The 13,104-nt window shown below is 46.5% G+C and overlaps 1 protein-coding gene across 4 annotated transcripts in view; it reads right to left on the bottom strand.

Moving 5' to 3' along the window:
* ZNF385C (zinc finger protein 385C) overlaps nt 1-12,158 on the bottom strand; it is a 43,744-nt gene extending 31,586 nt beyond the window's left edge. For all 4 annotated transcript variants that reach the window (XM_060203497.1, XM_060203499.1, XM_060203498.1 and 1 more), the window contains exon 1: nt 11,912-12,158. In XM_060203497.1, the coding sequence (XP_060059480.1) occupies nt 11,912-12,158 (247 nt within the window). The remainder of the gene's footprint in view (nt 1-11,911) is intronic.
* Nucleotides 12,159-13,104: the final 946 nt, after the last annotated feature.

Below are 13,104 nucleotides of genomic sequence, written 5' to 3'. Positions count from 1 at the left end.
CCTCCTTCCCCCAGGAAAGGAGCATCCCCCTTCTCAGCTACCAGAAAGTTCTTTTTCAAGATTAATAAGAGGGGCTTGAACTTGGGACCTCAAGTATGCAAGTCCAGAGCGCTGCCACTGTCCAGCTACACTGTGACCAGTGACCTTGCAGCTGACCTTGGAAGCTCTGCCTCAGGCTTTGCTGCCACCCCACTTCACCCCCACCAAATTCTCCTATCTAGCTTCACTTATTTTCTACCCACCATCCCTTTATATTTACCTCCTTTCTCTGAAGAAGAAATTGAGGCTCCAAACAGTTTTGCCACTTCATCCCAGAGCATAGCCATGGCAATGGGGGAAGAAAGCCCACTTAGCCCAACACTGGGATTTTTAGACCTGCTACTTGAGCACTGAATGGGAGTGGGGGGTGGGTATCCATTGTTCATCTGATCATCTGGACCTTCTGACACCTGCACAAGTCTCATTCCCCTTTCATCTCCAGCTGTCTTTTCTCTCCTTCATTTGTGCTTTCCTCCCCCTCCTCTTTCTGAAATCAGACTGACTCCCCTTCACTCACCTGCACACCTGGTGGCAGGGAGGAGTGTGCGTGTGCAGTGGGGGGCGGGGGGCAAAGAAGCAGCCAACCCACAGCTGGGTCTAGACTTGCATTCCAAGCCTGGGTCCCCAGTGCTACCCTCCTCACCCCCCACCCCCTCAGTATCCTGTCTCCACCAGACAATAACCTGTAATCTCTAGGGCAGCCAGGACCCAGGCAGAGCTGCAGGGAAATGTTGGGAGGGGCTGGTAGGAGCTCCTGAAAACAGGTTTGTTAGGAAGAGGCTGAGGTTGGGATTAGAGTGGGGGAAGGCCTTGGGGTATGGGGAGAGGAAAGAAACTCTAGCCCAGAGCTAATGAACCCACCCAGACACAGATGAAATCTTTGTCTTCTTCGAGGGGCCAGGGATCTGAGCTAAGCCCCCTAATTCTCCACCCAGACAGCCTCACCTTTCCTGGTGGTCCCTGGAAGGGGAATGCTGATGGTCAGGGTATAGGGGGTGGGGGCTGATGGCTGTGCAGGCAAGTCAAGGGCACTGAGAGCTTAAGCACAGCCACAGGAGGCATTTGTGAGATGGCAGGAAGTGACCTTTCTCTGAAACATGCACCCAAAGACCTCAGGATAGGGGAGAGAGGTGCACTGAGAAGGCGCTAGTAGCCCAGCAAGACACTGACTGTGGGGGTGGGGCAGGCTGAAGGGCTCCTGTGATCTTCTGATGGGACTGAAATTAACCCCATCCATGGGGAGGAGGGGTGAGAGCTCATCAAGCAGGTAGCTCAGGCATGACCAGAGCTCAAGGTCTGTGATCTTTGGGCCTCACGATGCAGCCCAGGTACTCCGGCACTCAAAGACTAGAGAGGAGATGGAGGGGAGATTAGAATGAGAGAGGGAGGTCTCAGTGTGCAGGGCAGGGGACAGCTCCACCTGCCATTCTGATCTGACCATCAAAAGCACAAGAAGGGGCCGGGTGATGGCACAGCTGGGCGCTTCACAAACGGTGATGCAGGGCTGCAGGTGTCTCTGTCTCTCCCTCTCTACCTCCCTCTTCCCTCTCAATTTCTCTCTGTCTCCATCCAATAAATGAATAAATGAAATACAGATTTCTTTTTTTTTTTTTTTAAAGGTGGGGGTAGATAGCATAGTGGTTATGCAAACAGACTATCAAGCCTGAGGCTCTAAAGTCTCTGGTTCAATTCCCTGCACCACCATGAGCTAGGGCTGAGCAGTGCTCTGGTTAAAAAAAAAAAAAAAAAAAAGACAGGGATACTTGGTGCCACCACAATCATCTTTGCCCAGAAATCCATGATGGCCAGCATTCATCTCTTTTTTCCTGTCATTCTTAGTGTCTATCCTGAACATTCCACCCAAAGCCCTTTCAGTAAGTAACAGCTTAAATCACTTCCAGAACCTCCTCCTCATACCCTGGTGGTGTCATGATGTGGAACAGGGTTGGACCCGAACTGGGTGACTGGTCAGTTGTGCCAGGTCCCCTCCCCCCGCCCAGGCCTTCCATTTTCCAGTAAGGGCCCCAAGGCTCTGGCAGAGGATAATCACAGAGCCTACACACCAGCTACTCATTTGTCCTGAGAGCCTAACTGCTTTTCCGGGGCCATTCCTCCTCACTCCTAAAGTATTAAGGCTCCATCTCCCTAATTTTTTTTTGTGGTGTTGGGGGTCAAACCCAGATCCTCGTGCATGTAGGGAGCGTATTCCACCCCTACCACTTTGCTGCTCAGCCATCTTCTTAACCTGAGCTTCATTTTTTTAACGTTAATGGGGGGGTGGGTGGTGTTAATGGATTACAATACAATTGTTGATTTATGGGTACAATTTCTCATCTCCCTGTGGTGGATGTATGCAAAACACTCTCACTCAGGAGCTTGGTGGTAGCACACCTGGCTAAGCTCACACAGTACGAATTATAAGGACCCTCACAAGGATCCAGGTTTGAGTCTCTGCTCCATCTGCAGGGGGGACACTCTAGGAGCAGCAAAGAAGGTCTGCAAGTGTCTATCTTTCTCCCCCTATTTCAATTTCTTTTCTTTTCTTTCTTTCTTTTCTCTTCTTCTTCTTCTTCTTTTTAAGATTTTACTTATTTATTAATGAGAAAGATAGGAGAGAGAGAGAGAGAAAGAACCAGACATCACTCTGGTACATGTGCTGCTGGGGACTGAACTCAGGGCCTCATGCTTGAGAATCCAGTGCTCTATCCACTACACCACCTCCTGGACCACCTCTGTCAATTTCTCTTTGTCCTATCAAATAAAAAAATAAATAGAGCAGAAGAGATAGCATAATGATTATGCAAAGAGACTTATGCTTGAAGCTTTGAAGTCCCAGGTTCAATCCCCGGCACCATCATCAGCCAGAGCTGGGCAGTGCTCTGGTTAAAAAGAAAAAAAAAAAAAGGCTGCTAGGAGCAGTGGATTCATAGTGCCAGCACCAAGCCCCAGCAATAACCATGGAGGGAAACACACACACACACACACACAAACTTTTACTCCCAACTTTCCCACCATCATACACCAGGACTCCAAACCCCCTCCAGCCCCCATTCCTTTCTCTCCTTCTCCAGAGTCTGTTGTTTTGATGCCCATTTTTAAAGCTTTTTTAAAAAATGTTTTATTCTTATTTTTTTAAATTTTTCCCTTTTGTTGCCCTTTTTATCATCGTTGTTATTATTATTGATGTTGTTATTGCTATCATTGTTGTTGGATAGGACAGAGAGAAATCGAGAGAGAAGGGGAAGACAGGGGGGTGGGGGGAGAGGAAGATAGACATCTGCAGACCTGCTTCACCATCTGTGAAGCGAACCCCCTGCAGGTGGGGAGCCGGGGGCTTGAACTGGGATCTTTACACCGGTCCTTGTGCTTTGCGCTATGTGCGCTTAACCCACTGTGCTACCGCCCGACTCCCTTTACTTGACTTTTCTATGACAGAGAGAGTGAGAAAAGCACCAAACTACCATCTACAGAGTTCTACTTGATTTTGTCTTTATTGATTTCACATGATTCGGGGAATCAAACTCAAAAGCTCGTGCATGTGTCACCACTAAGCCACTTTGCTGAACTTGTTCTCTCTTTAAAGAGAGAGAGATACAGATAGATAGAATTGAAAAATGTTATGCATGTACAAACTATTGTGTTTACTGTAGAATGTAAAACATTAATCCTCCAATAAAGAAATTAAAAAGAAAGAAAGAGAGAAAGGAAGACCAGAGCAATGCTCAACTGTGGCTTATGGTGCTGGTAGGGATTGAACTTAGCATGTAAAGCTCAGTCCTCAGGCTTACATGTAAAGGCACAGGCATGTAAGTCTTTTTTTTTTTTTTTTAAACTATTTTTATTGGATAGACACAGAAAAATTGAGAAGGAAAGGGGAAATAGAGAGGGAAAAAGAAACACCGACAGCACTGTTTCTCCACTTGTGAAGCTTCTCCTGTGCATGTGGGGATCAGGCACTTGAAACTAGATCCCTGTGGATTATAACATGTGCACTCAACCAGGTGCACCACTGCCTACCCCGTTCCCCACACAAATCTTTTGCATTATGCTATCTCCCCAGTCTCTACCACATCTTTTAATATATGAGGCTTTCCTCAGCAGTAGGGGTGGGAGTGGGAATGTGGGGTAGGATTTAAATTTTTTTTTATTTCTTTTTAATATTTATTTATTCCCTTTTGTTGCCCCTTGTTATTTTATTGTTGTAGTTATTGTTGTTGTTGTTGATGTCATTGTTGTTGGATAGGACAGAGAGAAATGGAGAGAGATGGGGAAGACAGAGAGGGGGAGAGAAAGATAGACACCTGCAGACCTGCTTCACCAATTGCAAAGTGACTCCCCTGCAGGTGGGGAGCTGGGGGCTCGAACTGGGATCCTTACACCGGTCCTTACGCTTTACATCGCCTGCGCTTAACCTGCTGCGCTACCCGACTCCCGTGTGGTAGGATTTAGAGTCAGGAATGCTAGAAGTTGAGTGCAGCTGTGTGGTTTGAATATGTTGCTTAGCCTGTCTGAGCTCCAGTGCAAGCTGAGTGCCATCACGATGACTAGGGTGGGGGTGGGGAGTCGTTAGGTTACATGGTAGGTGCTCTGCAAGCAGTGCAGTTGTAAGTAGATGCTTGGCTGGTGGCTGGGGCAGGTCATCCTGTCCTGCACTTGTGTTGACCCACCATGCATACAAGAGGCTGGAGCCAGAGTGAGCCAGTAAGCTTTCTACAGATGTTCAAGAACCAGCAGAGTTGTTAAGGAGTGTGTGTGAGAGAGGGGGAGAGACAGAAGAGAGGAGAGAGAGAGAGAGATCAATAGGGTCATTGAGTTCAGCCTTGTTCAGGCGGGGTTCCTGGTGTCCAATACCTTGCAAGAAAGGAGGGGCAGAGGGGGGTGAGAGATGGTTCAGGACACATTCATGAAGAATGAAAGGGCCTCCTGTGTAGGAGACTAGGCAGCAGGGAGAGACCAAGAAGGGAGGCCTCTGATTTAGGCAATAGTGAGAACACTCAGAAAGAAATGACCCCACCCCCACCCCCAGCCTTGGGGACTGAACAGGAGAGGGTCCCGGCTCACTGCCTGTGACAGCCTGTCACTGTGCAAGATGCCAGCCCTGAAGACCCCTAATCAAAGTGACAGCTCCAGGAGGCTTCCCAGAGAAGGGGGTTCCTTGTGGCCTGACTGCACCATCCCACCCCTACCTTCAGTGCCCCCCATCCCCATCAACAGTGGCCCTCCCAGCTATCACATGACTGCCCTCATGTGTCTGGGAACAATGCATGTCTGGGCCACTCAAGCCTGCAGAAAGTGGGGTGTAACTCATGTCTTATCAGAAGATTCTCCAACCTGGCTTAACCACATCTTACAGGACCACACCTCTGCCCGGTCCCCCAAACAGGGAAAGACAATCAGCATAATGGGGTCCTGGCCAAATTCCTTTGTCCCCATACCTTCCTCAGGCAGGAGAGTATCCTCTTGTGGGGAACTGCTCTCTCTCTGTCAACTCTCAGAGAATTAAAGAGACAAATTAATAGACACAATAGATGACTGGCTAAAGAAGTTATGGGATATGCTGGAATACTACTCTGCAATAAAAAGATGGTATTGTGTCCTTTGGAATAAAATGGATTGACCTGGATGTGATTATGCTTAACAAAACAAGTAAAGAGTGAGAGACGGAGGTGGTGCACTTGGTTAAGTGCACATAGTACGAAATACAAGGATCCCGGTTTGAGCCTCCAGCTCCCACCTGTGTGTGTGTGGGTCACTTCACAAGTAATGAAGCAGGTCTGCAGGTGTCTATCTTTTCTCTCCCCCTCTCTGTCTTCCCCTCCTGTCTCAATTTCTTTTTTCTTTTTTTTAAAAAATATTTTATTATCTTTATTTATTTGTTATAGACAGCCAGAAATTGAGAGGAGGGGGAGTTGGAGAGGGAGAGGGACAGAGAGACACCTGCAACACTGCTTCACCACTTGCAAAGCTTTCCCTCTACAGGTGGGAACGGGGAGCTTGAACATGGGTCCTTGTGCACTATAATGTGTGCGCTTAACCAGGTGTGCCACCATTCGGCCCTCCTCTCTCAATTTATCTCTGTCCTATCCAACAACAGCAACAGGAGTAACGATTAACAGCAACAACAACAATGGAGAAAATATAGCCTCCAGGAGCAGTGGATTCATACTATAAGACATGAGCCCTAGTGATAAACGTGGAGGCAAAAAAAAAAAAAAAAAGGAAGACAAATGCTGGATGGTTCACTCATATGTGGAATCTAGAGATCTGATACACATGAATTTACAAAAAAAAAAATCAGAAGCAAGAACAATTATCTTTGGGAGGTGGGAGGGTGAGGACACAGAAATTTATTTGGTGGTGGGTGTGGTGTGAAACTATATATTGTAGTTATATAAAATAAACTTTTTTTTTTCCTCCTCCAGGGTTATTGCTGGGCTCGGTGCCTGCACCATGAATCCACCGCTCCTGGAGGCCATTTTTCCCCCCTTTTGTTGCCCTTGTTGTAGCTTCGTTGTGGTTATTATTATTATTGCCCTTGTTGACTCAATTCGTTGTTGGATAGGACAGAGAGAAATGGAGAGAGGAGGGGAAGACAGAGAAGGGGAGAGAAAGATAGACACCTGCAGACCTGCTTCACCGCCTGTGAAGCGACTCCCCTGCAGGTGGGGAGCCGGGGGCTCGAACCGGGATTCTTACGCCGGTCCCTGCGCTTTGCGCCACATGCGCTTAACCCACTGCGCCACCGCCCGACCCCCTATAAAATAAACTTTAAAATAAACTTTAAAACTATATATTGTAGTTATATAAAATAAACTTTAAAATCTTGTAACTCACTATTACTTACAAATAAAAAATGGAAAATATTAAAAAAAAATAAATTTACGACCAGAGGAATGATCACTGGACTCTCAAGCATGAGGTCCTGCATTCTATTCCCAGCATGCATGATGTTCTGATGCTACCACCAGGCCAGTGGAAGATAAGTTCTCTCACGGGAGCCACAGAATTCCAGGTTTCTCAGACATTTGGGAACCCTTCATCTTCATCCTAGTCACAACTGTCACCCCGACCTACTGTGTTCCCACAGGACTGCTTACACCTTGAGGCAGTCAGTCATAAAGGACAGGCACCGAGTCCGGCTCAGGATGGTATCCTTGGAGCACTGCTCAGGCCAGCTCAGGGGCTGAGAGGACACGCATGAGACTGGAGAGGCAGTGACTTGTCACTTACACCAGACCCCACTGAACAATCTGAACAGGAGTATATTGAACATAATCCAGGTCCTTGGGGACTCCTCCAAACCTAGGACCCAGGTGAGGAAATAGGCAGACCAGGAGAAAGAGTCCCCTTTCTTCTGGGAGTCTTAACTGTTAAACCTGGCCACAGGCAGCTGGTGCTGTTTCCTTGCCAAAGTCCACCTGCTCTCTCCACCTTAGTGTGGTAGGGGACAGGGGACAAAAGGAAAGGGAAGGGCTTGTATCACAGAGACCCCTACCCAGGAAGCAGAGCACAAAGAGGCTCTGTTATAAGGAGAAGGGGACGCAGTGGCCTCCCCGTACACCAGTCATCACTGCCCATTAACCCTGCTTCCTTCTGAATCTTTCCTTCTTCCATCCTTCTTACCTTCCTCCCCTTTTTCTTTCTTTCTTCCTTCCTTTCTTTCTTTTCTTTCTCTCTTTCTTTCTTTCTTTCTTTCTTCCTCCCTCCCTTCCTTTCTTCCTTCCTTCCTTTCTTCCTTCTTTCCTTCTTTCTTTCTTCCTTTATTTCTCTTACTAGGTTTATTCTTTAAAGAGTTAGGATTGCTGGGAAGTGGTCCACCCACTTGAGCACACATGTCACAGTGTGCAAAGACTCAAGTTAGAGCCCCACCCCCCACTAGCAGGGGAGCTTCATGAACAATGAAGTAGTGCTTCAGGTGTCTGTCTCCCTATTTTCCCTTTCTCTCAATTTCTTTGTCTCTGTCAATAAAATGAATAAACTAAAATGTTAAATAAATAAATTTTTTAAATAATGATGAGAAAGATAAGAGAGAGACAGAGAACCAAAGCATCACTCTGGCACATGCAATACTGAAGATTGAACTCAGGGAACTCATGCTTGAGAGTACAATGTATATATATATATATATATATATATATATATATATATATATATATATATATATATTCCCTTTTGTTGCCCTTGTTGTTTTATTGTTGTAGTTATTTTTTAAAATTATTTTTAGATTTATTTATTTTATCTTTTTGTTGCCCAACATTGTTGTGGTTATTAATGTCATTGTTGTTGGATAGGACAGAGAAATGGAGAAAGGAGGGGAAGACAGAAAGGGGGAGAGAAAGACAGACACCTATAGACCTGCTTCACTGCCTGTGAAGCGACCCCCCTGCAGGTGGGGAGCCGGAGCCTCCAACCGGGATCCTTATGCCGGTCCTTGCGCTTTGCGCCACGTGCGCTTAACCCTCTGCACCACCGCCAGATTCCCTTATTGTTCTAGTTATTATTGATGTCGTTGTTAGATAGAACAGACAGAAATGGAGGGAGGAGAGGAAGCCAGAGAGGGGGAGAGAAAGATAGACACCTGCAGACCTGCTTCACTGCCTGTGAAGTGACTCCCCTGCAGGTGGGGAGCTGGGGGCTCGAACCGGGATCCTTACGCCTGTCCTGGCTGGCGCTTCGCTTAACCCACTGCGCTACCACCCAACTCCCAAGTCCAATGCTTATTTAGATAGATCTTCCGTGACAGTAAATATGGCATATTTTCACAATATGAAGCCCCAGAAAATACTGTATGTTTTCACTTATATGCAGTATCTAAAATAGCCAAACTCGTAGAAACAGAGTAGACTGGCATTTTCCAGGGAGAGTAGGGGAGGGACAGAAATGGGAGACAGAGTGAGCTGCTGGTCAAAGGGCAGAGATTCTCAACTTTAAGATATATTAAACCGAGAGTCCGGCGGTAGCGCAGCAGATTAAGCATACGTGGCGTAAAGCGCAAGGACCAGTTAGGCTCCGGGTTCAAGCCCCTCACTCCCCATCTGCAGGGGAGTCGCTTCACAGGCGGTGAAGCAGGTCTGCAGGTGTCTCTCTTCCTCTCTATCTCCCCATTCTCTCTGTTTCTCTCTGTCTCTATCCAATAACAAATAAATAAAAATTTTTTTAAATTAAAAAAACAAAACAAAACAAAACAAAAAGATATATTAAACCTAGGGCTCTAATGCACGGCATGTTGACTGTAATTAGCAATACTGTTTACATATTTGAAAGTTATTAAAAGAGTAGATCCTAAATGTTATACACACATTCAATGTAAGGTGATGGAGATATTAATTAACCTGTATTACATAAAATGTATTAATTTTGCAACATATACATGTTGCTGATTATCAGGGTTTTTAAAATCACATTTTGCACCTCAAGTTTACAGTTGTTTTGTGTGAATAATAACTCAACAGATCTGGGGGAGAAACCACAGATCTTCAAAACAGCAGTTTCACATAGAAATCTGTCAAAAGTATTGGTAAGCAGGAGATAGTTCACCTTCTAGAGTAAAAAATGTTTTTTTTTAAAAAATTTTATTTGGGGTCAGGCAGTAGTGCAGTGGGTTAAGTGCACATGGCACGAAGCTCAAGGAGCAGGATAAGGATCCTGGTTCGAGTCTCCCCACCTGCAGGGGGGGGGTCCCTTCACAGGTGGTGAAGCAGGTCTTCATGTGTCTGTCATTTTCTCCTCTTCTATGTCTTTCCCTCCTCTCTCGGTCTCTCTCTGTCCTATCCAACAACAATGACAATAATAACAATAGTAATAACCACAACAATGATAAGATAACAAGGACAACAAAAGGAGAAAAAATAGCCTCCAGGAGCAGTGGATTCATGGTGCAGGCACTAAGCCCTAGCAATAACCCTGGAGGCAAAAAAAAAAAAAAATAGTGAGGAGAAAGCACAGAGTTTGTCTCCAGCCTCAAGCACTCAGGGAAAAGAGTAGGTGCTTCCTGAATATTCACTGAAAGATCAGGCAGCCCTTCTAGACAGTCCAGAGTGTGCTTCAAAGCTACTAACCTGGGCTCCTAGGTAGGTTTCCAGTGGCCACCCCCAAGAGTCAGGCAGAAGTGCCAGCTTCCACCTCCCCACACAGGGCTTGTTTTTGTTTCTGCTCCCCCTACAGCCAGCAGTCCACTGTCTTTATTCCCCCCCCCCCCCCCCCGCCGTGTTCCCTGTGTGCCTGTCAGCTGCTATTCCCCTCACAAATGCATTCACTCACCCCCCCCAGAAATCTGCTGTGTAACCAGCAGCCCCCTCAGTCCTGGCAGCCAAACCTGGCAGAGTCACCCCAGGCAGGGAGAGGCAGCAGTTGCTGCTGGAGTTCAGCAGCTAAAGGAGAGGGGCGTCCTGGTCTGTCCTCAACAGACCTTACCAGCCCTGGTCCTTAAAGAACAGAGCAGGAATCTGGGGTACTCTTGCCTAAAAGACTAGCCCTGCTAGGGGGCTGCAGATAACTCTTCTTCCTATTGTCTGTCTACCTGCCCCTTGCCCCATATCAAAAACAAAGGGGGGGGGGGGGAGAAAGAAAAGAAAATGGCCACTGGGAGTAGTGGATTTGTACATGCACTAAGGCCCAGCAAGAACCCTAGTGGCAAAAACAAACAAACAGTAACAAAGACAAAAAAGATCCCATAGCCTGAGGAGTTAGAGCATAGGACTTGAATGTCTGAGGCCCCAGAGGCCTCAGGTTCAATCCCAGGCACCACCATAAGCCAGAACTAAGCAATGCACTCTTCTCTCTCTCTCCCTCCCTCTCTCTCTCTCTCTTTCTCTCTCTCATAAAAATGAATAAATTGTTTTCTAAAGATTTATTTATTTATTTATTTATTCACCATAGCACTGCTCAGCTCTGGTTTATGGTGGTACAGGGGATTTAACTTGGGACTTTGGAGTCTCTGGCATGAAAGTCTTTTGCATAACCATTATACTGCCTCTCTCTACTCAAGATTTATTTACTTGTCATTGAGAAAGAGATATATAGAAAAAGATAATCTGGACTTGAACTGATGCTTGAGAGTCCAACTCTTTCTCCACTGAACCACCTTCCACATCACAATTAATAAATCTTCTAAAAAAATATTTATTCATTTACTTATTCCCTTTTGTTGCCCCTTGTTGTTTTATTGTTGTTGTAGTTATTATTGTTGTTGTTATTGATGTCATCGTTGTTGGATAGGACAGAGAGAAATGGAGAGAGGAGGGGAAGACACAGAGGGGGAGAGAAAGATAGATACCTGAAGACTTGCTTCACCGCTTGTGAAGCGACCCCCCTACAGGTGGGGAACAAGGGGCTCGAACCAGGATCCTTACACCAGTCCTCGTGCTTTGCGCCACCTGTGCTTAACCCGCTGTGCTACCACCCGACTCTCACAATTAATAAATCTTAAAAAGCTCTATCTCGGGGGCCAGATGGTGGCCCAAGTGAATGCACACAAATGGTGAAGCAATGTTGCAGGTGTCCCTCTTCCTCTCCTTCTCTAGCTCCCTTTCCATCTCAGCTTCTGGCTGTTCTATCAAATATAAGAAATACAATATATCAAATATAAGAAAAATAAAATAAACAAAGATAAAAATATTTTAGAAAAACTCTCAAACTCCATTAAGACCTCAAGAGGGCGGCTCAGACCTATATTGATCCTCAGATCCTGACAGACCCTTACAGAGGGTTGTCCAAACCAAATAAAATTCAATAGGATGTGTATGTGTGTGTGGGGTGGGAATGGCAGAAAGGGACTGCAGGCCACAAGACCCTAGAGAGGAAGATCACAGACCCAGAGCCCCTCAGAAGGGCCCAGCTTACATCTGTGGGCACGCAGCCCCTCCACACTGACCTGGCCCGGTGGGGGTCTTCCCCAGGCTGAGTTGGCGCAGCCGCCTCTGGTGGGCACGGCCCCCGCAGTGCACCTGTGCCTGGGCTGCTGAGTTTAGCTGAATGTTGCAGACGTCACAGAGCGTGTAGGATGGCTGTTTCCTTTCCCTCTTGGACTTAGGCAGTTCTGGGGGTTGAGGGGAGCAATCTGCAGCTTCAGATATAGGGGGCTCCTCAGCAGGGGGTGAGGGGCTCAGTGGCCGCTTCATACCTGAACAAAGAAGGAGACAGAGGCTGAGTGCTGTGTGGACAGAGTAGGAGGGACTCAGGACCCCAATATGCCTGTTTGATAGCCCAGCAGGAGAGTCCCAAAGCCCCGAATAACAAAAAGGATCATAACTGAGGTCAACTGAGAACAAAGCAGTATTAACACAGGACTAAGCAGCCCAGGAGTTGACACAGCAGATAAAGCCTTAAACTCTCAAGCATGAGCACCCAAGTTGGGTCCCTGGCATCAAGTGTGTCAGAATGGTGCTCTGATTCTCTCTCCCTCTTATGTCTCATTAATAAATAAACTTAACAAGTTAAAGAAAACATGCCACAAGGGGCCAGGAGTGCACACATTACAGTGTGCAAGGACACAGGTTCAAGCCCCTGGCCCCCACCTGCAGGAGGAAAGCTTCATATATGGTAAAGCAGGGCTGTAGGTGTCTCTGTCTCTTTCCCTCTGTATCACCCTCTTTCCTCTCAATTTCTCTCTGTCTCTATTCAATAATAAGTAAATAAAAATGTTTTTTAAAATCTTAAAAAAAAAGAAAGAAAATATGCCACAGACAAAACTAGTAAGAACTCATGGGAAATATTTGCAATATAGGTAACTCATGAATAGTTGATAATTATAATACAGGATTTTTTTTGCCTCCAGGGTTATTGCTGGGCTTGGTGCCTGCGCCACGAATCCACTGCTCCTGGAGGTGATTTTTCTAATTTTGTTGCCCTTGTTGTTGTCATTGTTATTGTTGCCATTGATGCTGCTGTTATTGGATAGGACAGAGAGAAATTGAGAGAGGAGGGGAAGACAGAAAGGGGGAGAGAAAGATAGACACCTGCAGACCTGCTTCACCACTTGTGAAGCAACTCCCGTGTAGGTGGGGAGCCGGGTTCGAACCCGGATCCTTGAGCCAGTCCTTGGGCTTCGTGCCATGTGCGCTTAAC

Source organism: Erinaceus europaeus, chromosome 12 (genome assembly GCF_950295315.1).
Source record: "Erinaceus europaeus chromosome 12, mEriEur2.1, whole genome shotgun sequence".
NCBI classification, from domain to species: Eukaryota; Metazoa; Chordata; class Mammalia; order Eulipotyphla; family Erinaceidae; genus Erinaceus; species Erinaceus europaeus.
The sequence above is the reverse complement of the archived record's forward strand: the minus strand, read 5'-3'. Positions and strand labels throughout refer to the sequence as shown.